The sequence below is a fragment of the Bombus vosnesenskii genome, unplaced genomic scaffold (genome assembly GCF_011952255.1).
Source record: "Bombus vosnesenskii isolate JDL3184/JDL3185 unplaced genomic scaffold, Bvos_JDL3184-5_v1.1 scf7180000013263, whole genome shotgun sequence".
Classification (NCBI taxonomy): Eukaryota; Metazoa; Arthropoda; class Insecta; order Hymenoptera; family Apidae; genus Bombus; species Bombus vosnesenskii.
The window spans coordinates 5,791,387-5,814,037 of NW_022882923.1; the positions used below are offsets into that span (position 1 = coordinate 5,791,387).

The 22,651-nt window shown below is 34.9% G+C and overlaps 7 protein-coding genes and 1 long non-coding RNA gene across 63 annotated transcripts in view; 6 read left to right on the forward strand and 2 right to left on the reverse strand.

The window, feature by feature from the left end:
- LOC117233852 (Down syndrome cell adhesion molecule-like protein Dscam2) overlaps nt 1-3,548 on the reverse strand; it is a 54,258-nt gene extending 50,710 nt beyond the window's left edge. For 36 of the 50 annotated variants that reach the window (XM_033494765.1, XM_033494711.1, XM_033494659.1 and 33 more), the window contains exons 1-2: nt 3,258-3,548; nt 1,110-1,233 (exon numbers count right to left, since the gene is read on the reverse strand). In XM_033494765.1, the coding sequence (XP_033350656.1) occupies nt 1,110-1,197 (88 nt within the window). In that variant the 5' untranslated portion in view covers nt 1,198-1,233; nt 3,258-3,548. The remainder of the gene's footprint in view (nt 1-1,109; nt 1,234-3,257) is intronic. The other 14 variants (XM_033494843.1, XM_033494833.1, XM_033494877.1 and 11 more) reach the window with 1 other exon arrangement.
- Nucleotides 3,549-4,018: 470 nt separating this feature from the next.
- On the forward strand, nt 4,019-5,194 carry LOC117234060 (probable dolichol-phosphate mannosyltransferase). Its single transcript, XM_033494915.1, has 4 exons — nt 4,019-4,286; nt 4,406-4,616; nt 4,693-4,883; nt 4,965-5,194. Exons 1-4 carry the CDS (start codon nt 4,147-4,149, stop codon nt 5,182-5,184), a joined length of 762 nt encoding a protein of 253 aa, XP_033350806.1. The 5' UTR covers nt 4,019-4,146; the 3' UTR covers nt 5,185-5,194.
- A 793-nt stretch (nt 5,195-5,987) lies between these two features.
- On the forward strand, nt 5,988-11,578 carry LOC117232530 (centrosomal protein of 104 kDa). 2 transcript variants are annotated; one of them, XM_033491948.1, is made up of 16 exons: nt 5,988-6,257; nt 7,041-7,205; nt 7,563-7,774; nt 7,840-8,026; nt 8,100-8,311; nt 8,384-8,591; nt 8,657-8,804; nt 8,863-8,989; nt 9,062-9,288; nt 9,374-9,643; nt 9,834-10,047; nt 10,129-10,307; nt 10,375-10,520; nt 10,595-10,696; nt 10,776-10,901; nt 10,963-11,578. In XM_033491948.1, the coding sequence occupies exons 1-16, from the start codon at nt 6,218-6,220 to the stop codon at nt 11,031-11,033; spliced, it is 2,634 nt and encodes an 877-aa protein (XP_033347839.1). In that variant the 5' UTR covers nt 5,988-6,217; the 3' UTR covers nt 11,034-11,578. The 2 variants fall into 2 exon arrangements, with proteins under 2 accessions (XP_033347839.1, XP_033347847.1); XM_033491956.1 differs by having other exon boundaries at nt 8,660-8,804.
- A 52-nt stretch (nt 11,579-11,630) lies between these two features.
- On the reverse strand, nt 11,631-15,006 carry LOC117232541 (tRNA (cytosine(34)-C(5))-methyltransferase). Its single transcript, XM_033491970.1, has 11 exons — nt 14,850-15,006; nt 14,183-14,668; nt 14,028-14,112; nt 13,804-13,966; nt 13,627-13,734; nt 13,366-13,553; nt 13,128-13,272; nt 12,736-13,053; nt 12,305-12,672; nt 12,072-12,233; nt 11,631-12,012 (listed from the first exon to the last, which is right to left on the reverse strand). Exons 1-11 carry the CDS (start codon nt 14,913-14,915, stop codon nt 11,858-11,860), a joined length of 2,244 nt encoding a protein of 747 aa, XP_033347861.1. The 5' UTR covers nt 14,916-15,006; the 3' UTR covers nt 11,631-11,857.
- A 119-nt stretch (nt 15,007-15,125) lies between these two features.
- Nucleotides 15,126-15,743, forward strand: LOC117232603. The gene is made up of 2 exons (XR_004493151.1): nt 15,126-15,428; nt 15,516-15,743. It is a non-coding gene; the product is annotated as an uncharacterized LOC117232603 (long non-coding RNA).
- A 49-nt stretch (nt 15,744-15,792) lies between these two features.
- On the forward strand, nt 15,793-17,549 carry LOC117232563 (protein fuzzy homolog). Of its 3 annotated transcripts, none has more exons than XM_033492005.1 (5): nt 15,793-16,019; nt 16,124-16,435; nt 16,576-16,773; nt 16,887-17,086; nt 17,189-17,549. In XM_033492005.1, exons 1-5 carry the CDS (start codon nt 15,942-15,944, stop codon nt 17,544-17,546), a joined length of 1,146 nt encoding a protein of 381 aa, XP_033347896.1. In that variant the 5' UTR covers nt 15,793-15,941; the 3' UTR covers nt 17,547-17,549. The 3 variants fall into 3 exon arrangements, with proteins under 3 accessions (XP_033347896.1, XP_033347890.1, XP_033347904.1); XM_033491999.1 differs by having other exon boundaries at nt 15,796-16,019; nt 16,124-16,516; XM_033492013.1 differs by having other exon boundaries at nt 15,797-16,019; nt 16,143-16,516.
- A 1,065-nt stretch (nt 17,550-18,614) lies between these two features.
- LOC117232579 (magnesium transporter NIPA2) lies at nt 18,615-20,445 on the forward strand. 2 transcript variants are annotated; one of them, XM_033492034.1, is made up of 4 exons: nt 18,615-18,703; nt 19,094-19,216; nt 19,304-19,446; nt 19,597-20,445. In XM_033492034.1, the coding sequence occupies exons 2-4, from the start codon at nt 19,192-19,194 to the stop codon at nt 20,329-20,331; spliced, it is 903 nt and encodes a 300-aa protein (XP_033347925.1). In that variant the 5' UTR covers nt 18,615-18,703; nt 19,094-19,191; the 3' UTR covers nt 20,332-20,445. The 2 variants fall into 2 exon arrangements, with proteins under 2 accessions (XP_033347925.1, XP_033347917.1); XM_033492026.1 differs by lacking the exon at nt 18,615-18,703 and adding an exon at nt 18,714-19,007.
- Nucleotides 20,446-21,226: 781 nt separating this feature from the next.
- Nucleotides 21,227-22,635, forward strand: LOC117232590 (protein cornichon). Of its 3 annotated transcripts, XR_004493149.1 has the most exons (5): nt 21,227-21,358; nt 21,508-21,576; nt 21,741-21,997; nt 22,088-22,188; nt 22,291-22,635. XR_004493149.1 is itself a non-coding variant. In XM_033492047.1 (4 exons), the coding sequence occupies exons 1-4, from the start codon at nt 21,278-21,280 to the stop codon at nt 22,110-22,112; spliced, it is 432 nt and encodes a 143-aa protein (XP_033347938.1). In that variant the 5' UTR covers nt 21,227-21,277; the 3' UTR covers nt 22,113-22,265. The 3 variants fall into 3 exon arrangements, 2 of the variants coding, with proteins under 2 accessions (XP_033347938.1, XP_033347947.1); XM_033492047.1 differs by lacking the exon at nt 22,291-22,635 and having other exon boundaries at nt 22,088-22,265; XM_033492056.1 differs by lacking the exons at nt 22,088-22,188; nt 22,291-22,635 and having other exon boundaries at nt 21,741-22,001.
- The last annotated feature ends 16 nt before the right edge of the window (nt 22,636-22,651 follow it).

Below are 22,651 nucleotides of genomic sequence, written 5' to 3' on the forward strand. Positions count from 1 at the left end.
TTTCCCATCGCTTTGCTTCATTTCATTCTGATTTAATTTTAAACCTACTCAGCGACTCTCTTGCTCGTAACAGCGAACATTTCTTTCCTTGCGGTACGACGTGGTTTTTCTACGCGTATATTCCGCCGTTACATCTTCACTTCTTTATGCTTTATTGGAAAGTATCTTCCACCGTCTGTCGAATCATCGCCAAGGCGTCTCGTGTTGGGACTATGACGGGCGCAAAATCAAAGGATTCACCTGGCGGGGAACGGTGCTCAGGCAAGCTACGATTCTCTTTCAAGCACAACCGTCGGTTCTGGGAACAGCAGCTGTTCCTTTCCCTTGGTTTCCTCCTTCTCCCCTCGCTCTTGATCTTTTCTTCGGCAGCTGCAGTCCGTGCTCCGTTTCTACCTACCTACGCCTCTCGTGGACCTTTCACGAGCTGACGGATGCGAAATGAAGCAACGCGAGATTGCATCGACTACCGTCCAACTGGTTTCTCATCCGTCCGCCTCACCAGCCGACGAAATTGTACCACGAATCACACAGAACCTAAAGATTCACGCAAAATACGGACATGATTCTACATTCTGTGATTCTATCGAATATTTCGCCGTTGTAACTATTCGAGAGAGACGTGACACGCAGGCTGTTTTTCGTCTCCCAACGTGTCCTTTCAAAGGAGATCAAAAGACATTCGTCGCAAAATCGCATTGCGGTATCTTAGGGACTCGCGACGTTGACAGCAGCTGCAAAATTCACCAGTCTTGCTATGATTAATCCTCCTATTGATCGTGCACGTTCAGAGAGCGTGTTATCCCGAAGATTGCTAAACGAAAGATAAATTACCGCATCAGCTGCTGACCTCACGGCTCGCATCGTGTCATACGTGGTTGATGCGAATACGATTAGATGGACAAGATTGGAACGCAGTGACGCATTCTTTCGACTCATTACTGTACTCTTAATAACTCAACCGCTTCCTTGCGAATCAAGATATTGTTACGAGATAGATAAAGATCGAGATAAAGATCAATTTCATTCGAAGGAAAAAGTATCACGGCTCATGGTCATCGCTTATCATTGCTATTGCGACGTATGTATATTTTTAAAGCTAGTTGACTCACCGTTCGTCAATGCCAGAAGAGCCAATAGAAGCATCGTCGTTAGATAGGCGGGTATATTACACCCCCCTCCTGGTGGATCACGCCACATTTTGATCCTGTCTTCCTTGATCGCACTGATTCTCACCTGATTTCACAGAAAAACACGCGAGCTTGAAACTGGACCACTCACCAGAAAAATAATATCACGCAGACGTGATCGCAACAGCCTCGCGTTGCCTTGGCGACACAGTGAAAAGAAACTATGTATTTCCTAATTGTAAGTCGTTTCCCGTCTGGAAGGAGATGCACGCGAGTTCCTCTTTGTGACACCGATAAATATATCCGATTCCTTTCCTTTATGACCGACCTCCGTCCGGTTCAAGGCCAACTGGATTGGCCGGCTCATGCTACAGCTCTGTTCGCTGGTTCTATATAACACGATGATCGCGCCGAATTTTTTGCAAGCTTGTCAAGAAGATCGCCATGCTTCGCTACAGCCAGTGCATGCTATTAAGCAGAAGCGAAACACGTCGTCGGTCGTACTTAATAGTTTTCTACGTTTCTACATTCTTATACGACCGATATTTTATCGCGATGCTAGTCAAAGCAGCGTAACTTCTTTCTTGGCGAAGCAGAAAAGAAACGAGGCGATGTATGCGGGAATGGAGCCTTATTGAAATTTGCGCTGCAGCTGAGCGAGATCCTGGAGGAAGTGCATGTGCTCTCGGCTGGCTGAAATCACGATGATATACGAGGCCTGTGCGCGACGATGTTTTAAGCGGGCTAAAAAGCGAAGCGGACGAAAACGGGGGAAGAAAAAAAGAAAGAAAAAACCAGGGAAAAAGGAAATCAATGCGTGGAAACTGAAAGTGCGCGAAGCCTTTAGTGTCCGTCGGCTCGTGCTAATCCCTAGAACTCTAGAACACGTTGCCGGTCGTTTTTCAAAAGCACCGGTGATACAGCGTGCACGTGCTGAATCGTTGATAGCATGGGTTAGGTAGAAAGAAGACAGCGAACGGGAGAGGCGAACGACGCAAGAGCGGCAAGAAGAGAGACGGAGCAAGAGAAAGAGAAAGGGCGGCGGAAGAACGGAGTAGTGCGGTTCGTCACGGAACTGCTCCCTCTCGGCGGGTTTATTGATCGCAGGGTGCGGAGCGGACCAATCTACCCCTCGTGCAGCGTACGCCATGCTTGCTGGTATTTGCCCGAACCAGTCCGCTTGCTTGCCAGTCTGCCCGATTCTCCGCTCCTTCGTCAGCCTTTGCTAAATCCGGGAAACTCGTCTCTGAGCTTATAAAATTCTGCATGACTCGCCACCTGGACCACGAATACTGCTCTCCTTCGTTGTCGCGATCATTGTCTCGAAAGATGCAGATACAGAAAGGAATCTCGACCGACGACGAGTAAGTGTCGCCGTTCGTTTAATTAATCCCGATGTCAGCAGTATTACAACGGATAGATCTGGGCCGTCTAACGTCTACCTGGCTTCGAGGAAGGTCACCACCCTTGTACGCGACGCCGGTGGACCGTTTCGTCTTTTCATCCCATACCGATCTTTCTTTTTAAGAAAAGACCATGCTTTCCTTGGTCGAAAATTAAAAGAGATGTTTCTCGATAGCTGCATGTGCCCGACCTCAACAGTGATTCTTCTGCAGTGTCCATTGAATCGTTTTAAAGTTGCATCTAGAGACTGTGCGTCAGCCAATGCAGTGCACTTGGGCAAAAAGTCGCGTGCTGTCTCTTCTTCGCTGGCGTTCGCGATTCTTTGTACTTTAAGATGAAACGATCGATTTAAGAATTTCGTTCAACCTCTCGGGTGACAATCGCTGAGTACGTCGACCTATGTTCTACGAAGAATACCAAGAATACAATCACGTCAATGAGCTGTTGCGATCACGAGCTGTTGCGAGAGAACGCTAGAAGCACGAAGCTTTCAATCGTAAATGACAATCCGCAGTAAAATCACACTCTTCATCCACGGGAACACATGCACACACGTACACACCCACGAGAGATTTCGCAAATTCTCGAAAGACTACCAGGGACCTTTTTAAATTGACCCTATCTGGCTCTTGTGATAATCGCGCGAATTTCGAGTAGGCGAAGCCCTTCGAGCATGACTCACGCGTGCGATTGTTATACCACATCGTTTTTCACCGGTTTACGTACCGACGACACGTCGATTAAATCGCAGAGATACACGCTGACCACACGGGTTTCGTGAACAGAACGAACACTCTAGGTCCGTAGACGGCCAAAGAGTGCGGCGAGGAGCGTCGTTTGCTTCGGGACGGGACAGCGGCTGCTCCACAGGATCTCGAGGTCGACGGTGGGGGGTCGCCTGTGGTTCGCTGTTGCCTCTCATTGTGGTGGGGATGCCGTTTGGTCGACCTTTGTTGCGCGCGACGGAAGCTATGGCGGTCTGCGTACTTTCGCACCGAGTTCACTAATTGTAATTGTACCATGTTTATGCCCCGTCACGTCGCCAAATTTCACTTCCTCAAAGCATTTTTGACACGATAAATGGCGCTGCTTAATAGACCATGCCAATTTCTCGCGGCACGTTCCTGGCATCTAGCCTCCAACCCTGTAGATAAAGTTTCGCTGCTGTTTTATCATGGTGAACTTCGACTCGAGACGATGTCTGGCAAATCTTTTCGTCGAAAGAATGATTTGATAAAAAATTGAAATTAAAAAAATATTTCGATATACTTTAAGAAATACTTAAAAGTGAGTTTTATATTTGATTTTATTCGATTCATACATATATGCTGTAAATGTCGTTCTCTGGTGATACTTGAGACTCCATATTGTCAAGACTTCCAAATATTTAAATGATTCATTTCATACGAGACTAAGGACTCGATGAATGAAAGTTGAAAGCACCGCTATGTCGTGACGTAAAGGAGCGTCGTCGAGACACGTCATTGAAGGATGACTGCTTTATTGATAAGTTTTCCGAAGCCGCGTGGATTGTTGCGCTACCTTTGTTAGTGCGACGCTTGATAAGGAAGGATTCGTCTGTGACACGTCTCTCCATCGAGTATTGCTGTCAACCATGGTCGAAAGAGAACAGACAAAAAAAGATATAAAAGAATTAGCGAAAAATGATAAGTATTCGATTTTGCTTCCAACCTACAACGAAGTTGAGAATTTACCCATAATTGTATGGCTTATCGTGAAGTATATGGATGAGAGGTAACTATCATGGCAACATAACCTCAAATCTGAGAAAAGTTATCGCTTCTGTAATTAGACAATTATAAGTATGAGATCAAAACGATTGATCAGTCAAGCGATAATATACAACATTCTAGCGAACTTGATTATGAGATTATCGTGATAGACGATGGTTCACCAGATGGAACATTGGACATGGCCAAACAGCTGCAAAATGTATATGGAGAGAACAAAATTGTTTTGAGACCGAGAGAAAAAAAACTTGGACTAGGCACAGCTTACATGCATGGGATTAAACATGCTACAGGAAACTTTATTGTCATTATGGATGCAGATTTGTCTCATCATGTATTTATCTTTGTCTTCAAGAGGAAACTTTCCTTAAGAATAATATCGAATATAACATATGTTCTTATTTTTATAGCCCAAATTTATACCAAAAATGATAGAGCAGCAGAGATATCTTGATCTAGATATCGTTAGTGGCACCAGGTATGAGCAAGGTGGTGGAGTTTATGGTTGGGATTTCAAGAGAAAATTAATAAGCAGAGGAGCAAATTTCTTGACTCAACTGTTGCTGAGGCCAGGTGTCAGTGATCTCACAGGAAGTTTTAGGCAAATAACTTAGACATTAATTTTACGTGAATTTGTTATAACATTCTATACATACATATCTTACAGTATCTGAAATTGCAGACTATACAAAAAAGATGTACTGGAGAAACTTATTCAGTCCTGTATATCAAAGGGATATGTCTTCCAGATGGAGATGATTGTAAGAGCTAGGCAATTCAACTACACCATAGGAGAAATTCCAATCACATTCGTCGACCGTGTTTATGGAGAATCAAAGCTGGGAGGATCAGAAATTTTCCAGTTTGCAAAAGGTCTTCTATATCTCTTTGCAACAACGTAATATAACACGCGATGAGAAAAGAAATGAAAATAATCATTTCTCATATTTTGAAAAGAAAGATATATAAATCAAAATGTCTATAAATAAAAAATTGTATATTAATGTGCGTTTTTTAAATAAACACTTAAGTTATATGCACTAATCGATATGTTTTAATCCAGGACAGTCCCTTTTTTTGAAATTAATAAAGTATGAAAGCAAGCTTTAAAATTGGGAAAGCACGTGTATGCACACGTGGTCGTCAATGAGAGACACGATAGTCACGATACGCGTATAACGATTCTAGCAAGCGATTCCACCCTCGCCGCACCCTCTGACGTCACGCAGCCTCCGTTTATTGATCCATTACAAAATTACAGTCTATATTTCGACTTGAGCAGAATGCAAGACGGTGCTACAATGTGCCATGTACAGAAACTAGCCAAGATGTGAAAAAAAATATCTAACGCTATAAACGCTATCTACGCGTAATCATATATAATATAACAAAATAAACTTCCAGAATTAATCCACATGTATTTTTTTATGTATTTATAAATAAGTAAGAATAATTTTTTATTACATAAAATCAAGCGTCAAAAGGACCTTCAATATCCTATTCATCACCGCTATTTTATCATCCCCTTTGGAAACGTCAAATTTGTTCTAAAAAATGTTACCAAATCGTGCTGTTCCAATCGGTCATCGGATTTTTCGTTTCTCGATAACAGAGTTTAAAAATACGAGAGTATCTAGTCTAGCAAGCGAAAATGCTCGAGGTCTCGAGATCAGAGTATCCGTTTGCGGAACGAGTGCAGTTAGTCAGTTCTGTCGCAAGCTTCGCCGCGGCCAGACGTGCAAGTGGCGTTGCCTACGTGCCGGGGTGAAACTTGCTAGCACCCCCTTATCGAGCTTTCAGATGGCTGTGGTTTTTAGATTTTGACGTTTTCTTCATTTCCCCTTCTCCTGTTGTACACGTTTCTTTTTTGCCGTCTTCGTTTTAGTATATATGGTAGCGATACGTTGTTTTCGTCGCTAGGACGTCACCCCCGACATGCCACGGAAAATCGGATTCAACGTCGTGTACGCAACCAGTAAGAGAACATCAGATTGTGATTGTGGAATATATCGAACGACGATAACCTCGAGGTGCTACTGTAATTACTGCAGATCCAAGGATTGACAGCGCAAAGATATACGATAAAATAATATTCATCGGTATAAATCGGAAGGGTATAAAATTGCGAAATCGTTTGCACACGCGAACATCGATTTTTTTCTATCCACGCGGAAAAGATTTCATTTTTCGAAAATTTCTGCTTTAGAAGAAAACAAGTTAACAACAACGACTCGACACGTGCTTCACCGCGTCTCGTTACAGATTGTATAGATTGCCCTCGAACGTAATGAAGCCGTAATCAATGCCTGGATAACACCTTACCGAGCTATTAAATATTAGATCAAGTATTTTCGATTATACGTATGTAACCGCACAAAAATAGCCAAGTAACACGTTTCTCTCGTTGTTATGATTGTAAAGCGTAAGCTAAGGTACGGTATTGCGTGACAAGGTCTCGTGTTAACGGTCCATCGTGGAAAGAATAATTTCAGAGTTAAAACATTATTGATTACATCTCTTACAATCTCCATTTTTATTCAGAAAGCAGAAGCATATAATTGCTCGAAATAGAAACGATACATAAATAAAACATTGGACAAATTTTCGGTAGGAATCGAATATATTCCATCAAAAATTTTTTCCATACAATACCGGAATCTTTCAAATAAAATCCATTTGCAACAACGATAATACTTATTGCAACTTTATAAAATATGCTCCGTTTTATTTAAGATTATAACATTTGAAATAATCACAGGCGAAGAAGATAGACACTCTTCGTTGGAGCTGAACGTTCATGGACCGACGGTAAGAGGATGGCAGAGTTCAAGAAGATGTACATATCCTCAAGAACTCATTCTGCGCCTTCATGGCCCGACGAAGCTTACGAGGATACAAGTCTTGGCTCATCAATATTTAATTCGTAAGTTCCCATCGCTGCAAACAACGCAACGTATAGTACATTTGTCAAGTTATTATCTTTCTCTTTATTTCTTACCGTGAATCATTTTATGAAAATTTAATGTCACGGTGTAACAGAAACTGCCGAGTTTCTCCGGTAAGCAATTCAGTAACAATGAAAATCGAATTAGCACGGCAGCCTCGATTTCCTCAGGCTAGGTCGTTTTGCCCTTCTCGTTTCACTCCCGTTTCTTATTCCACTCCGGGCTGAATACCGCGCAACGTTCTACTCTTCATTGTTTATAAATTCCTCTCTTCTTCTTCGAACAACGCGTTAACGAGAGAGCAACTTAATAATGCTTACGTCAAATGCTTGCAGCTGAAAAATTGGAGATTTGGACATCGAGGGAAGAGAATGCATCCGTGACGACAGAGTTCAGTTATTTGGGTTATATTACGTTGTCCGACAATGCCTCGACCATGTACAAAAGTAGAGAGCTGAAAAGCGTTGCCCTCCCAGAAACAGAGGCGGTCACGCTAAAACTAAGACTTCACAAACCGCACAGTAACGCGCACAATGTTTATCAGCAGGTATATGATCTATAATCATGAGCCATATGCAACGAAAAATATTACAACCGCATTTGAGATTATAGGTCGGTCTTATCGCTATTAACATTCTGGGTGAACCTTACGGGCAAGAGCTCACTGGCCAAGGAGATGCACCGTATAATCCCCATTACACATCGCCATATGACGATTTGGCGTTCGAAATGTACGTCGATCGCGAAGTAGCCAAGATCATAAGACAGATGGAAACAAAAAAGTTACAAGCTGTAGAAGGTGTGTGTAAGAATTGTATCATTTAGATAAGAATAAACATTTTACGAAAGACTGTATATAAATATGCTTTTAGAGGAGAGATTCGAGTATGCTTCGAAACTTAAAGTAGCGATGGAGAACTTAAGGAAAGCTGGAGAACGTCTCGGAAAGTATGAACTGGAAAAGAAATATGCGATAGCGTTAGAAGACTACGACAAGGCTAAAGCGAAGAAGGCACAAGCGCAACAATACAGGCAACAAGTCTACCAGAGTTTAGAGGTGCAAGATCTACTAGAGCTTCATGGGGTAAATACGCGTCTTTAAAATTAGTCTTTAATTAAGATTTGATATTTGTCTACTATACTTTTGTCTGAATAGCCACTGGAAAAGAACAACAAGTCGTCGATGGAAGGAAAGGAGTCTATATCGATAGATACCTGTACTTCGAATACAACTACTGTTCCTGAAGACATTACATCTCCTCCGAGATTAGTGATTCCACCAAATCGCGATGGAGCCATATCGCCGACTGGCCCGGCGCATCAGCCTCCTGTTTCGCCTTTGCATCAGAAACCAAACAGTCCTGGTAAATCAATTTACATATATATAAAGGAATTTTAACCGTTTAGAGTAATCAATTATCTGCAACAGAAGTTACGGATAGTCCCACAAACGGTGTCGTAGAGAGACAGAATAACTGCAACAAGGGTTCTCTCAGAAGAAAAACTAAATCGGCGGGGCCCGCACTACGTTCCAGCTACGAAGCTTATGAAGAGAGGACGATTCCTGCTTTAAGACAGTAAGACGAGGAAAAAGAAAAATGAAAAATATAGAGATTACCTTAAATTACGTTTCAGTTCGCACACAAACGAGTTCACAAGGGAATGCCACATGGACAATACGGAAACGAAAGTGATATCAAAATTGAATGATAGGGAAAAGAAGCAAGCCGCCTTACCTATCGCTGTTTTTGGAATGGAAATGGTAATATAAGTTTCAGACGGTTACATCAGTTAATTTATAAAATGATGATAATTAATAAAATTTATCGTTTAGGTCGAAAAATTTTATTCAAAACAATTCACGGATAAGGAGGAGGGCCTGATGCAATTGAAGGAGGAGCTAAAGACCTTTGATGCGGAAGTTTCAAAACATTCCGCGAATAAAACAGCCAGAGCTGCAATCTTGCTGCTGCATAGAGCTCTTAGAGATAAAGTCTTCAGCGTATATAGTCTAGCAGCGCAATTAATTAGAATTTTCTTCTCAGAATTTGCAACTGATAGGTATTCACATAATACACTATATAATATTATTTAAAATAATCATTCAATCATACATGTCTATGAGAAATTGCCATTGCCATTTTAGGGTATCTTCTGCGGAAATTGCACGAAGCGTAGAAAGACTACTTCCTGAATTACTGACAAAATCAGGCGATACTACTCCAAGAATTCATAACATGGCAGTGCATACAATACTCAGTATGGCAGATTGTAAATGCGTCAGAGAGTTGCATATTATTCCTGTGCACTTGACAAGACCCGTTAGTAGTAGCACTCATCAAAGATTAGCCCTTAGCAGGTTAGAAATGGTGGAGCAATTAATTCTCAACCACGGAATATCCACTGACAAACAAAGGTGACTCAAAATAACGTAATCTCAATAGTAAATTTTATATCTGATATAATGAACCAAAGGGCATCAGACCACTGTCTGTGACAATCGATATGATTTTATTTGTGAATGTCACTTGCAGGGGTCTGTCCTCAATGTTAAGACTGATTCGTTAAAACGCAATTACTCTGATAAGGCATTGTAACTGTTGTAGTGGACTCACTTGTCGGACCTTATCAGAATTGGGTTCCTCGGGATTGCATCATCCAGCAGAAGCGGTTAGGAAAGTTTCCGAGAGAATTTTGGTATTGGTGTACAAGGTAAATCCCAGACTGGTCCGTAAGCAATTGCCTCCTGACGATGACATCACCAGAAGGAACTTATTGTACCGTCAACTTTTTCATGAATTCGACCTCATTGATCTTCAGGTATAGATTTTTTTATAAGGATTAGATATATGTATATGGAAGGTCTACATATTTACGCTACTCCTTATTTGTTTATTGAAGAGGAAAAAGGAAGCGGAAGCGAGTCATAAAACAACAACACCCACGCGAACGAAATCAACGGAAAATAATGTAGCGAATTTAACGAAATCTCCTTCGAGAACGAGTCCTGTTGTGAGTACCGGAAGCTCAACAAGTATAACATCTCCGTCCGAGAATAGTACAGAACATAAAGGTGACAAGTGAGTAACATACAATCATATTACAAATATCTGTTTTATATATGTTAAAAATGTATTTCTTTTATAGGATATGCATATTTTGCCTCTCCAAGGGACAAGGATATTCCGAAGAGGGATTAAACATTCATTATTGGAGAAATTGCCCTATGTTAACAAAGTGTGAGGCATGTAAGCAAGTGGTGGAAATTTCATACTTGAACTTGCATTTGTTAAGTGAGTATTGTTTCTTTCATTTGATTGCATTTAATGCGTGGCACTAAATAGAAAATATATATCTTATTTTTTAGATGAATGTGATATGAGAAGCAATTACGTAAAATGTGACACATGCAAGCAGGCCATTCATGAAAATTCCTTCGAAGAACATAGAAAAGATAACAAGTGTACAAGTATGCAAACTTGTTTGATATAGTCTCTCTGAATATGAATAATGAATATGGATAACATCCATCATTATTTATGTTACAGAACCTATTGAAGGTTATGATCGTTGTCCATTGTGCTCCGCTCTTGTCAATCAAAATAAGTGGAGGGAGCATTTGATGGGTGATCATCCCTGTGCGAATAACCCTCGAAATAAATCAGGAAAAAGCTGTAAGTTTGATATTATTGAAATATAATGCATCAATAAATACAAAATTGGTTTCGTTTGTAGGTTCAAAATCGCCATCAAATTCTCAGAACCTCAGTGGAAAAATAACCACACCAACTAGTAGAGATTACTAGCGTCAACCGACAACTTCGAATCTTTCGGAGTGTAAAAGATTTTAGAAAAGGTTTTTCTTTTGTTTTCTTTTATAGTTTATCTATATGTTATGAGCTATCCAGCATTTTTCATATTTATATACTTGTATTTAAATGTTTTTTATAGCAAAACCCGTCCTTTATTAGTAGATATTCTCCATGTTAAACAAATTTTTAATCGTAAGTTGAAATCTTCTAATCCCTAGGATCTAGGAACCTTGTTATCAGCTAAATTTGAGAACGAAAGAAAATCTAATGCATACTGTAATTTAAAGCGAATATCAATGAGGCACACGATAGATATTCATCTTTTTCCAACTTTAATATACAGTAGAAGCAAGAAGTTCTCTGCGATTTAATAACATATTGTTGAATACTATGGCAGTAGCCATCTCAGAATTAATGATTCCTCTATATCCGGCCATGTTTATAACAATATTTGTACTATAATCAGCAAAACATCTTGAATTTAATGGCCAAAAATAAAAAGGGAAAGAGTATCTGTCGCTCAAACTATATAAAAATTACATGTAATTTCATAAATTATTTCATAGAGAACGATTAGTAAAACAAAAGACATTTCCCATCAAATAATGATCATTTCTTTGTCCTATAAAACATTTTGTTTCGTTTCTATAAGATACATTTTGTCATGGCGCATTGGATATTCGCCTGTCAGAATTCCAATGGCGCGCTTTTATTAAATTTTAAATAAATGCAAATTTTTTACTTATTCTTATAACATACTGAAATTGATATCTTGAAAGAAATTAAAGGAACATCACTTTGTATTACAAAATTATGTGTTATTCTTTTAATTCGTCCGAAAATTCTGGCTTAATTTCTTTCTTTATGTTAATGTCTTTCCCATCAGCATCATTAGTAGTTTCATTGTTCGAGTCTACAGAAACAGCTGTAGAATTGTCTTGAGAAGCACGATTTTCTTTGTATTTATTTTTTTCTGAAATAATAATTCTAAGTAACATTTGAAATGTATGGTAAATACTTCAAAATACATACCAAACATCGAACAATCAGCTCTTAATAAACGTAGATAATGAATCGCATCATGTACATGAACATATGCTCTCAGAGACATTGTACCTCGCCATCCTACCATTTGCAATTTTAACGGGTTTTCTGTCCCTTCTTCTTCGTATACCAATATACAACTTCCAGTTGCTGAAACAACAAAAGAAACAATTTTTATAATGAAATTTATAATTAATGTTTAATGTTATAAAATATATTACCAAAATTTTGTAATCGTTCTTGTGTTTCCCGATTAAGTTTCACAATTTCTGGTGGTGTATTAGGATTATTGTTCTGTAACAACATTACTAGGTCATCTTTAGATAACCTAATTTTTCTACTATCGCCGATATATTGAATAATACTTTGTATTCCTTCATGTGCAAGTCTAAATGAACAATCCATGTTTTTATTGTCACAGCGTACAAACGTTTTTACGCCAGTATTTATTAATTTTATTTGGTCTCCATTAGACAATACAACATCACGTATCGCGGGTGACGTGTAATAAATATTTTTCTTTTTTTTACCAATACATCGCACCAATAAACACCGAGGATCCAAGTCATTAGATATATTATAAAAGCTTCTAAAAATTTCGGTATTAAAGATCAATTAAATAAACAGGAAGTTAAAAAAATTTTCCACCCACTTAATAGATGACCACACATCTTCCTTATCATCGTCGAAGAAAATGAATGGATCTTCCTTAAATCCAGAAGCAAGTCTTCTGCGTTTTCTTTTGGATTCTCGTAATTTGTTCATATCGTCAAATATCTTTCTTCCATGCACATTTTTTGCTTTTTGTTCTTGTTCCAAACTTAATTCAATGTCGTCATCTTCACTCTTAGTATTTTGAATAACTTCATCGCTCTTGTGTGACGCACGTTCCCATGGTAAGTGATTTACCTTTTCCAAAACAGCCACAAAAAATCCTCCTGTATCTTGATGGTGTGGTAATATTCTCATACTGCATCATTAAAGCATTATTATTATGTAATTAAATCAATAACAATATTAACAAGAAACTCAATTTCTATTTACCATCTTTCAAAGTGAAATTTAGTTGCATCCTCAGGTTTTGGTGGAAACATTTTTGGACGAACTTGTGTTTGCCACTGCTCAGGTACATCTTCCCATGATTCATAATATTGTAGATCTTTTGATGCTGGTAACCAATGTGATATGCCTAGAGAGTACATCGTTAAATGTTTGATGCAATAGTGAAGTCGTACAATACAATACACAATGTATAATACAATATATACATAATATACGATACCTGGATCGCACACTAATCCAGGTACTAAATCTCTACAATCAACTAATTGGACAGAGTCTTCAGTTTCAACGAGAAGCCTGTGAAGTACAGCTTCATTCTCTATTGGATTTAATGAACAAGTAGAATATACCATTCTTCCTCCAACTGCTAAAAGTTCTAAGCCTCTTCTTGCTATTCTAAACTGAATTCTTTAAATTTATAGATATATAAGTTATTTCTATTAATTAAGTTATACAGTGTTTAAGAAGAAATAATACTTACCCATGGAGATTGTTGCCATTTGCTGGACTCCATTTACACCAAATATCAGGGTTTTTTCTCATTGTACCATCACCACTACATGGTACATCGGCAAGTATTCTATCAAATCTATAACAAAATGTAAAAATTACAAGATCTTTATAAACAGAAATATTTTATTTCATATGTTTTACTAACTTTAGATGCTCTTTTGTACCATCTGGCTTGGTAGTAGCAAAATTAGGCAACACTGAGGCATCATGATTTGTAATTAAAATAATTGGGCTGTTTAATCTTTTTGCTTGATGTACAAGCATATAACAACGATTATTGTCAAGATCATTAGCTATTACAAAACCCTCTGTAAAATATCAATAAAATTTGCTTAATTTGTTTGTAAATATTGAAAATTTCATTAATACCTGGAAATGCACTTCCTTCTTCAGAATGTATCATTTCAATAAGTTGGGCTGTCTTTGATCCTGGTGCTGCACACATATCCAGAACCTATTTAAAATAATTCCTTTCTATCTTTCAAGCTAAATTTAATGTAATAAATATTAGTAGATCAATATACCTTATGATTAGATTTTACATCTAATACTAAAGGTGGCACCATGCTAACTACTTCTTGCCTACTGATACTTCCACTATCTGTTTCAACAATTAAAAAATTATGTAATCTAAAATATGCCTCAGATTTCCGAATATCTTTTCTGGTTAATTGCAACTGCCAAGCTAATCCATCAGGATAAAATGGTAAGCACTGCAATATATCCTTAGGTTTAATTCCTGCATTATTTTCTGAATCATCTTCGACATGTGCCTTTAAGATATCCTTAAAAAAATCTCCTTTAATAGTTTCAATTAATGCTTTAGCTTCTGCTTTTGATCCTGTAATTCTAAATGCCACTGGAAGATTCTTTCTCATAGTATTAATAAAGGAATCCCATTGTTCTTCAGGAACAATTTTCTGAGTTTTGTAATAATTTTCAAAATCCTTATTTTCTCTGATAATGTCTTCATAGTTATGGTGTGGAGTAGTATCCCACTCATTCTTTTTCTGTATAATTCATAAAAATTTTAAATACTGTTCACATGAAAAGAAATTTTCTTAGCAATTAGACACTGATTATTTTCAAAATATAGGAGGCTGATAAGTTTTGTATATGTATAATATATAAGATAGAACATAACCGCAAACCTCGCAGCCGATGTTATTTATTTAACGATTAAGTTTGTACCTTCTGTTTCTCACGACGTTTTTCTGCAAAATTCTTTTTTGGCTTATGTTTCCGCCCTTTTCCCATTGTTTTTTGTAAAACAGTGTGCTATACTATCAATTACTCAACACGTGCTTATTAGTGTAACTACAGATGACAAGATCACTACTTTTTCTACAAGAACACAAGGCTCGTGTAAAATGTTTTCACATTAACAACCTATAGGCGGCGCATCTAACGTTCAAACTTATAATGCTCCAGTCATACATCGGTGATGTTTCAGTCGCGCCTCCAGATTTTCTCCCTAAGTAATGCCACTTCTCGCTAAAGCTCACGCGTTTTAGGTTTGCAATACATCACTGCTGTCGATTCATTAAAATATTCAATTATTTTCAGCGAGATACAATTTGTAACAAAGAAAGTCAGAAAATGCGCATCTCTTGAAAATCCGTTCTTATATCCCACATCCTGCATTGCACGTCTATTCACTAAAATTGCGTGTTATGTGGCCAACATTCCAGCAAGCGCTAATCGAAACATTGCAAACTCATCTCCGATTTATATTAACTCTCCATCTACATACAGGGTCGTTTTTGACCAGTAATTTTAAATAATTTTTCATTTCTTCCATATTTCCGTATAAGCTTTGCTTTACTTAAAAAAATTAAGGTCTCATTTTTATTTTAGGGATCAAAAAATTATTGACTATTTTTTGTAATTTTGCTGTTTTCGATGTGTAGACTCCGAAAATGCATATTTTAAAGTGAAAAATTCATTGGTTCAAAAGTTATAAGCGCGATTATATAAACAAGTCTGAAAACATCTAACATATAACATGTAGTAATAGAAATTATTGAATGATATTCTAGAAACTTGGAAAAGTATTTAAAAATTTGTTTGGGTCTTTTTTAAACACAAAAATCTGAAGAAATAAGAAAAAAAAATAAGAATAAGAATATTATGAAAGTTAGCGTAACATTGGTATAACATTGATAATAAATTGAATTTAAATTTGCGTAGCAGAAGGGATAAAATATTTGCAAATTAGAAACGTAAAAGTTTATATAAAAGCTTATTAAATATTTAACGCCTAAAAAGAATAAAATCATTATTATGGTAGCCCACGTTATGTGTTTAACCTCTACTGGAGGAATTCCTTTATTTTCTCGCCAGAAAGGGGAAGGAGATACGGTAAAATTTACATAATTATAAACAAAAGAGTAATACATAAATCTATGTAATATCAATTTTAATTTTTCTTTTGCTCTTCCTTTTTCTTCCCAACATATTTATAGATGACATTTTCTAAAATAGCATCTCTATATGGGATACATATGTTTCTCAAATCACAAAACATTAAACTTTTGAATACAAATTTACCCGATACTACGATAATGTGGAAAGAATTTGAACAAAGTATTACATTAATAGTTATTGCAAGTGGAACTACCAAATCTGTATTGGATAAATTCTTAAATGCAGTTTTTGGTGCAATGATCTTGTTTGTTGGTATCGAGGAATTAAAAAATACCAAAAACATAGAAAAGCTGAAGAAAGATATGCGTTTGTGCAGTCCAATTGTTGATAGTTTATTGCAATGTCTTGATGTTGGTGATGGAATTTGTTCAAAAACTGATATTATCAATATGACAGAATGTATAATGTGCCAAGAAAATAATTTGTTTCAGGTAATTGAATTCTTTTTAATTCATGCATTTTCTGCATAGTAAATAATAATCTATTTAAGACATGCTTAGAGGGTTATATGGAATGTTTGGACTCTATATATGGATGCATCTTAGTACATGGATGTTTAGCAGTAGCTACAGAAGGATGGTGGAATTTAAGTCCCATTGAAAGAAAATTATTAATAACAGCTGTTAATACAGAAGATACTTATAGCACGCGAGACATTCCAGTATTTTTACCTTATAAAAGTCCAAATGTGAGTATTTTCATTAAAAATTTTTAAAATACAATTTTTATTTATTAATCTAATAAGATTTATTTTAAAAATTAAGTTCAATTGATCATAAGACAATTCAATTGATCATATAGGTAGCTTTTAGATTAGTATCCATTACGTTGATCAATCAAGTCGAAGTATTAGCCTTATGTGGACCCAATCCGAGTTTATCAGAGATTGAACGATTTGCTATACAATGTTGGAAAAATAGTATTGATGCTTTACACAATGCAGAACAATGTTATCCGCGTAACTTACCTACATCTGTAAATTTGGATTCAGAGACACTTGGGTAATATATAATAGTACCATTTAATATAAATAATTTTATTTAGAAAAACCTATTATCAAAATGTATTATATAATATCTTTTTCTTTTCACTCCGGAATTTAGATTTCTGTTAGCAAATTATAAGGTGCAAAAGTTTATACTTGGTAAGAATATGCAGTATGCAAAAAATAGAGTCAGTGGTTCACACAGATTGGACATATTAAGAACATTTTATCATCAAGCTGTAGAGACATATATATTATCTTCAGAATCTGAATGTGATACAACAGATGATAATTGGAAATTTGTTGGTGTAAAAGAAACTTATCTATGTTCAGAGTACCATAAATGTTATGCAGTTAAACATGGAGATCATATACTTTGCATTTTATGTGCCTCCACAGTTCCTACTCATACAGTAAGATTGGTTTGTCAAAAAATATTGAAAACATTGCTCATTGATAAACAAGGCTGCTGGTAAAAATTTAACACATTGATCTCTTTTTGCAATATCATCCCATTGTACTTCTATTGTAAAATTTACATTAACCCACCTTATATATGTCCTGATACTATGTTTTTATTAGGTATAAGGAATATATATTGTGAACATAAAAAATATATAATAATCATTTGTAAATTAGGATTCATGTAAAATTAAACATATTTCATTAAATGTTAAATCATTTTATCGTGTGTTTACTGTTTAATCACTTTAATTTGCAAATTAAATTATCATTCATTGATACTTTCCATTCATAATGTAACAGTTACATACATAACAATCGTGTTGTACGAACTATTATTTTGTTGTCAATGCATTATATGTGTTAAGAAAAAAAGCAAGAGAACAATCCTAAGTGAAACGATAGAAAAGCTGACTATCCTCCGATTTCAATGATTTTTGGATATGTTGTAAAATCCAACATTTTGGAAATGTATTTTCCGAGATATTCACAAAAAGATGCCACTACTATTACAGTGAATTCTGCCTATAGTTGTGCGTCTGTAGCAGCGTATGCGTCAACATTGGTTGCTGGCTGCTTATTTTCTGTTTATAAATAAGAGTGAGGAGAGCTTAAAGACACAAATGACTGTTACAACAGAATTAAAAATAAATATCACTAATATATTGGATTTGGATTTGGGTTAGTTTTTTCAATCCGGCCGGCGAAGCTTTCACAAAATAAGAAGTATTGTTTTTTTTTTTTTCGTAAAATAATATCAATTAGTCATTCGGCTATGATTTTTATAAGTAATTTATTATTTTACGCAAGTGTTACCGACTGCCTCGTGGTGATGAGATTAAAAAACCTAATCCAAGTACAATACATTCATAATATTCTTTTTTAACAGAATTATAAATTGTAACAGACATTTTTTATAGCTTCGTATATGCACGTTGTACACGCGGCCTTTAAACTCACCCAACTCTCCTTTATAAACAGAACATAAGCGATCGGCGGATAGTAACAAATACTAATGCATACCGGTAGTTTTTCGATAACTACATATATCAATTATAATTGATATCGCTTTTTGTTATCGCTCTAATAAAGTGTCAGTTTTTATATTGTATATATGTATTTATCAAATATGTACGTATATACGCATGCGCGCATATTATCTATCCATAGAGTATGTTATTTTGAATTATATATATTTACTTTCATACAATCATTATCATTACAGTGTATATTACATTAATTTGGCGAATGTAAAATGTCAGATAAACATTTCGTTTCTTATAACGTTTACATAATGTTGTAAAAATTTAACAGTATAAAGTATAATATATTTTTTTATATTTTGATGGATTACTGGCAAAACTAAAATTTAAATATGAGCAGAGTAACAAAAATTGCGGTTGATACACAGTTATATGATGCAACAAATTTTTACACAGGTTTAGGTTTAGCAATTAGTTCTAGTGGTTTTATAGGTTAGTTGACTGATTTTCTAATTTCGATTAGAAATTTATTTAAAACAATTTAGCATTAATTATTATACAATGTTATAATTATTTAGGTGCCAGTTTTATCATTAAAAAAAAGGCATTGATTAGATTACAAAGGCGTGGTGCATTACGAGCTTCATCCGGAGGATTTGGCTACTTAAAAGAATGGATGTGGTGGACTGGTCTTCTTTCAAGTATGTGAAACAGAAAATGCTTATACAATATGTACATGTGTTCAAGATATAATACTATTACTATAAAGAATATTGATTTCATTAAAGTGGCGGTAGGAGAAACAGCAAATTTTGCTGCTTATGCATTTGCACCAGCTTCATTGGTTACTCCTTTAGGAGCACTTAGCGTTTTAATATCTGCAATATTGGCATCAAAATATCTAAATGAGAAGCTTAATTTGCTAGGAAAGGTAATGATGTAATATATATTATAAGCTATCTTTATTATATAGGAACAAAAATATAAAATAACAAATAAAATAAATAAAACAAAATTTTACTACAAAATAATACAATTTCTATTGAATATATAAAGATAAATATAATTACTATTATTCCAGATTGGTTGCCTTTTATGCATCTTAGGTTCCACAGTTCTTGTAATTCACTCTCCAAAAGGAGAAGAAATCAGTACATTAAATGAGCTTTTAGATAAGGTTAAAGATCCAGGATATATTATTTATGTATTAATTGTAATAGTATGCAGTATTTTGATTATTTTTTATTTTGGTCCTGCTTATGGAAATCAAAATATCATGATATATATTTGTCTGTGTTCATCCATTGGTTCATTGACCGTTACAAGTTGTAAAGGATTAGGACTGGCTTTAAAAGAAACCATTCTTGGATTTAATAATGGATTTACGAACTGGTTGACATGGGCCTTTTTATTTAGCGCTATACTCTGTATCAGCGTACAAATGAATTATTTGAATAGATCCCTCGACTTATATGAAACCACAATTGTAACACCTATTTATTATGTAGTTTTCACAACATTAGTAATAATTGCATCTGCAATATTATTCAGGGAATGGGAAAATATGAGTGCTGAGGATATCTTGGGTTCATCTTGTGGTTTTTTAACTGTAATAACTGCAATATTTCTATTAAATGCATTTAAGGAAATAGACATATCTTATGAGAATATCAGGCATATGCTGCAGCCTAAAAGAAAGTTGCTCATAAGTAGTAACAATCAGTGGAGCGACAGGGATGAAGAGAGATTAATAACAAGGTTAGAAACAGAATTAAATCATACATATGGAGCTCAAAATTTAACAAGAACTATATAACTAATTATGCATATACAAAGTAAAACATTGCAAAGCATATACATTGTAAAGATATGAATAACTTGTATTTAATGTGATTGATTTTAAAATAAATCTTACAAATTTCAAATCTTATTTATATCTATTATATATATAGATCTTAGAAATCATTTTTCAGTAGAATTATCTTTTCTATTCATATTTTATATCAAGTCCTAAAGAAGCAATAGGTCTAAGTCTGCTTTTTTGTTTTGTATTCAAGTATCTTTTCAATTATAATAATGTAATTACACATAAATGTCATAAAAGTCATATAGAATTTATTGTCAAATTTGTCATATATGTTATAAATATACAAAACCATCTCTTTTTAACAACTTTTGTTAATAATTCTAGTTATTTTGATAAAATTGCATTCTGAGCATGACATTGAATCTCAAGTTGCATTCCATCTATAGATTCGACATAAATACGTATAAACTGAGACGAAAATATTCCACAATGGCAACGTATTCACTGCATCACATTGGAAAATGTGAAAATAAAGGAAGTAATATCAGAAATAAGTTATACTATATATATACTGGGTGGTTGGTAACTGGTGGTACAAGCGGAAAGGGGGTGATTCTACGCGAAAAAAGAAATTGAAAATATAGCATAAAAATTTTTTTTTCCATTTTTTTTCATTTTTTTAAAAATCTACAGTGAGATCCGTTATAACGAGATGTGCTAAAGTGCACGCGTACCGAGCGAAAATTTTTTCAAACTCAACGAAACTCAAACGAAAAATTTTTATTCTATATTTTCGATTTCTTTTTTCGCGTAGAATCACCTCCTTTCCGCTTGTACCACCAGTTACCAACCACCCTGTATATAAATATATTTACTTAAAATGCAATTCTTCATTTGTAAGTCAAATTATGTCACTTGAATCAACTTATTACTAGCATCACGTACAGTTATTACAATGGCGTTCAGTTTAGCCGCTTTTTCATATATCGTGGCCTTAATTGTAGATGCTATTTTGATCATTTTTGCAATATTTCATGTACGTACTTCTTCGAAACTATAATGTCTGCTTCTCAAAACAAAACAGTAATTAAAAATGTGTACACGTCTGTTCAATGCGAATTATTTCTAACCTTAGCGATATAGGTGTAAAGTTAAATGACTCTAGCTAGACATTATATTTTTCAGGTTATTGCATTTGATGAATTAAAAACTGGTTATAAAAATCCGATTGAACAATGCAATAGTTTAAATTCGGTAAGAGTTTGAAATTAGTTTTTTATAATATCATATTTACAAAATCAATAACAAGTGTATGTAAAATTAAGTGTTTAAGTTAAATATATGTATAATGTATATGTATATGTATATACATATATATAAAATATATATATATGTATACATGTCTGTGTATATTTCAGCTAGTTATTCCAGAATATGGATTACACATTTTAATCAACATTTTATTTCTAATTAGTAGTCAATGGCTTTCATTGCTTTTAAATATGCCATTGATAATATATCACTTGTGGCAATATTATCATAGACCTATCATGTCTAAACCAGGTCTTTATGATCCCACTAGTATAATGAGTGCTCAAGCTCTTAAAATTCATCAAAGGGAAGGATGGAGTAAACTTACATTTTATCTTTTATCATTTTTTTACTATTTATATGGGTAAGTTTTAGAATATGTAGGGGCTAGTAGACGTAACTAATTATGAAATGTTTATTATAAGAAAATGTAATATGTTCTATTTTGTTTCAGAATGATTAGTTCATTGATTCACTGAGGGATGGAAATCATTCTTTATTATTCGCCAATAAAATTTGTTTATAATACATCCTCAGTCATCAATGGTTCATCAGGTTAATTTTTTTGTTGGATAAAGTGACTAATTTGTTAAAACGTGTTATTGTTTTTTGTAAAAATAAAATTTCATACTCAAGTAATGTTTTTTTTTCTATTAGGTAGTCATAGAATTCAGTACACTTTTATTAAGGAGTCTAAGTGAAAGACTTTTATTTATTTATTTTAGAGTAGGAAAAGCTCTACTATAAAGAACGTTTATATAAATTGTTTATATATATATACATATATATATATATAAAAGATGTTTATATAAATATTTAATTATATCAGATTATATTTATACAACGGAAATTTGAATGCTTTTACTTGTATTATTATTACTTGTTCCGTTCTACAAATTTGCGAATAATCATTAATTTGTTAAATTTAAATCTGCGAACTACGGAAATATATATATACAGAAATATATGTATGATAGGTATGACAGATATACCTAACCTTAACTTATAATATCTACAA

Bases quoted from the DNA above. Each gene is read 5' to 3' on its own strand.
- LOC117232590 (XM_033492047.1), top strand. From the start codon at position 21,278: ATGGCGTTCAGTTTAGCCGCTTTTTCATATATCGTGGCCTTAATTGTA. The intron at 21,359-21,507 runs GTACGTACTTCT...TATATTTTTCAG, and splicing joins TCATTTTTGCAATATTTCAT to GTTATTGCATTTGATGAATT. The intron at 21,577-21,740 runs GTAAGAGTTTGA...TGTATATTTCAG, and splicing joins AATGCAATAGTTTAAATTCG to CTAGTTATTCCAGAATATGG.
- LOC117232563 (XM_033491999.1), top strand. From the start codon at position 15,942: ATGGTAGCCCACGTTATGTGTTTAACCTCTACTGGAGGAATTCCTTTA. The intron at 16,020-16,123 runs GTAAAATTTACA...ACATATTTATAG, and splicing joins AGAAAGGGGAAGGAGATACG to ATGACATTTTCTAAAATAGC. The intron at 16,774-16,886 runs GTGAGTATTTTC...TTGATCATATAG, and splicing joins TACCTTATAAAAGTCCAAAT to GTAGCTTTTAGATTAGTATC.
- LOC117234060 (XM_033494915.1), top strand. From the start codon at position 4,147: ATGGTCGAAAGAGAACAGACAAAAAAAGATATAAAAGAATTAGCGAAA. The intron at 4,287-4,405 runs GTAACTATCATG...ACAACATTCTAG, and splicing joins GTGAAGTATATGGATGAGAG to CGAACTTGATTATGAGATTA. The intron at 4,617-4,692 runs GTATTTATCTTT...TTATTTTTATAG, and splicing joins ATGCAGATTTGTCTCATCAT to CCCAAATTTATACCAAAAAT.
- LOC117232579 (XM_033492026.1), top strand. From the start codon at position 18,908: ATGAGCAGAGTAACAAAAATTGCGGTTGATACACAGTTATATGATGCA. The intron at 19,008-19,093 runs GTTAGTTGACTG...ATAATTATTTAG, and splicing joins TAGTTCTAGTGGTTTTATAG to GTGCCAGTTTTATCATTAAA. The intron at 19,217-19,303 runs GTATGTGAAACA...ATTTCATTAAAG, and splicing joins GTGGACTGGTCTTCTTTCAA to TGGCGGTAGGAGAAACAGCA.
- LOC117232530 (XM_033491948.1), top strand. From the start codon at position 6,218: ATGCCACGGAAAATCGGATTCAACGTCGTGTACGCAACCA. The intron at 8,027-8,099 runs GTGTGTGTAAGA...ATATGCTTTTAG, and splicing joins AAAGTTACAAGCTGTAGAAG to AGGAGAGATTCGAGTATGCT. The intron at 10,048-10,128 runs GTATAGATTTTT...TGTTTATTGAAG, and splicing joins TCGACCTCATTGATCTTCAG to AGGAAAAAGGAAGCGGAAGC.
- LOC117232541 (XM_033491970.1), bottom strand. From the start codon at position 14,915: ATGGGAAAAGGGCGGAAACATAAGCCAAAAAAGAATTTTGCAGAAAAA. The intron at 13,054-13,127 runs GTAAATAGAAAT...TTAATGATGCAG, and splicing joins AAATTTCACTTTGAAAGATG to TATGAGAATATTACCACACC. The intron at 12,234-12,304 runs GTAATATATTTT...TTGTTGTTTCAG, and splicing joins AGAACGATTACAAAATTTTG to CAACTGGAAGTTGTATATTG.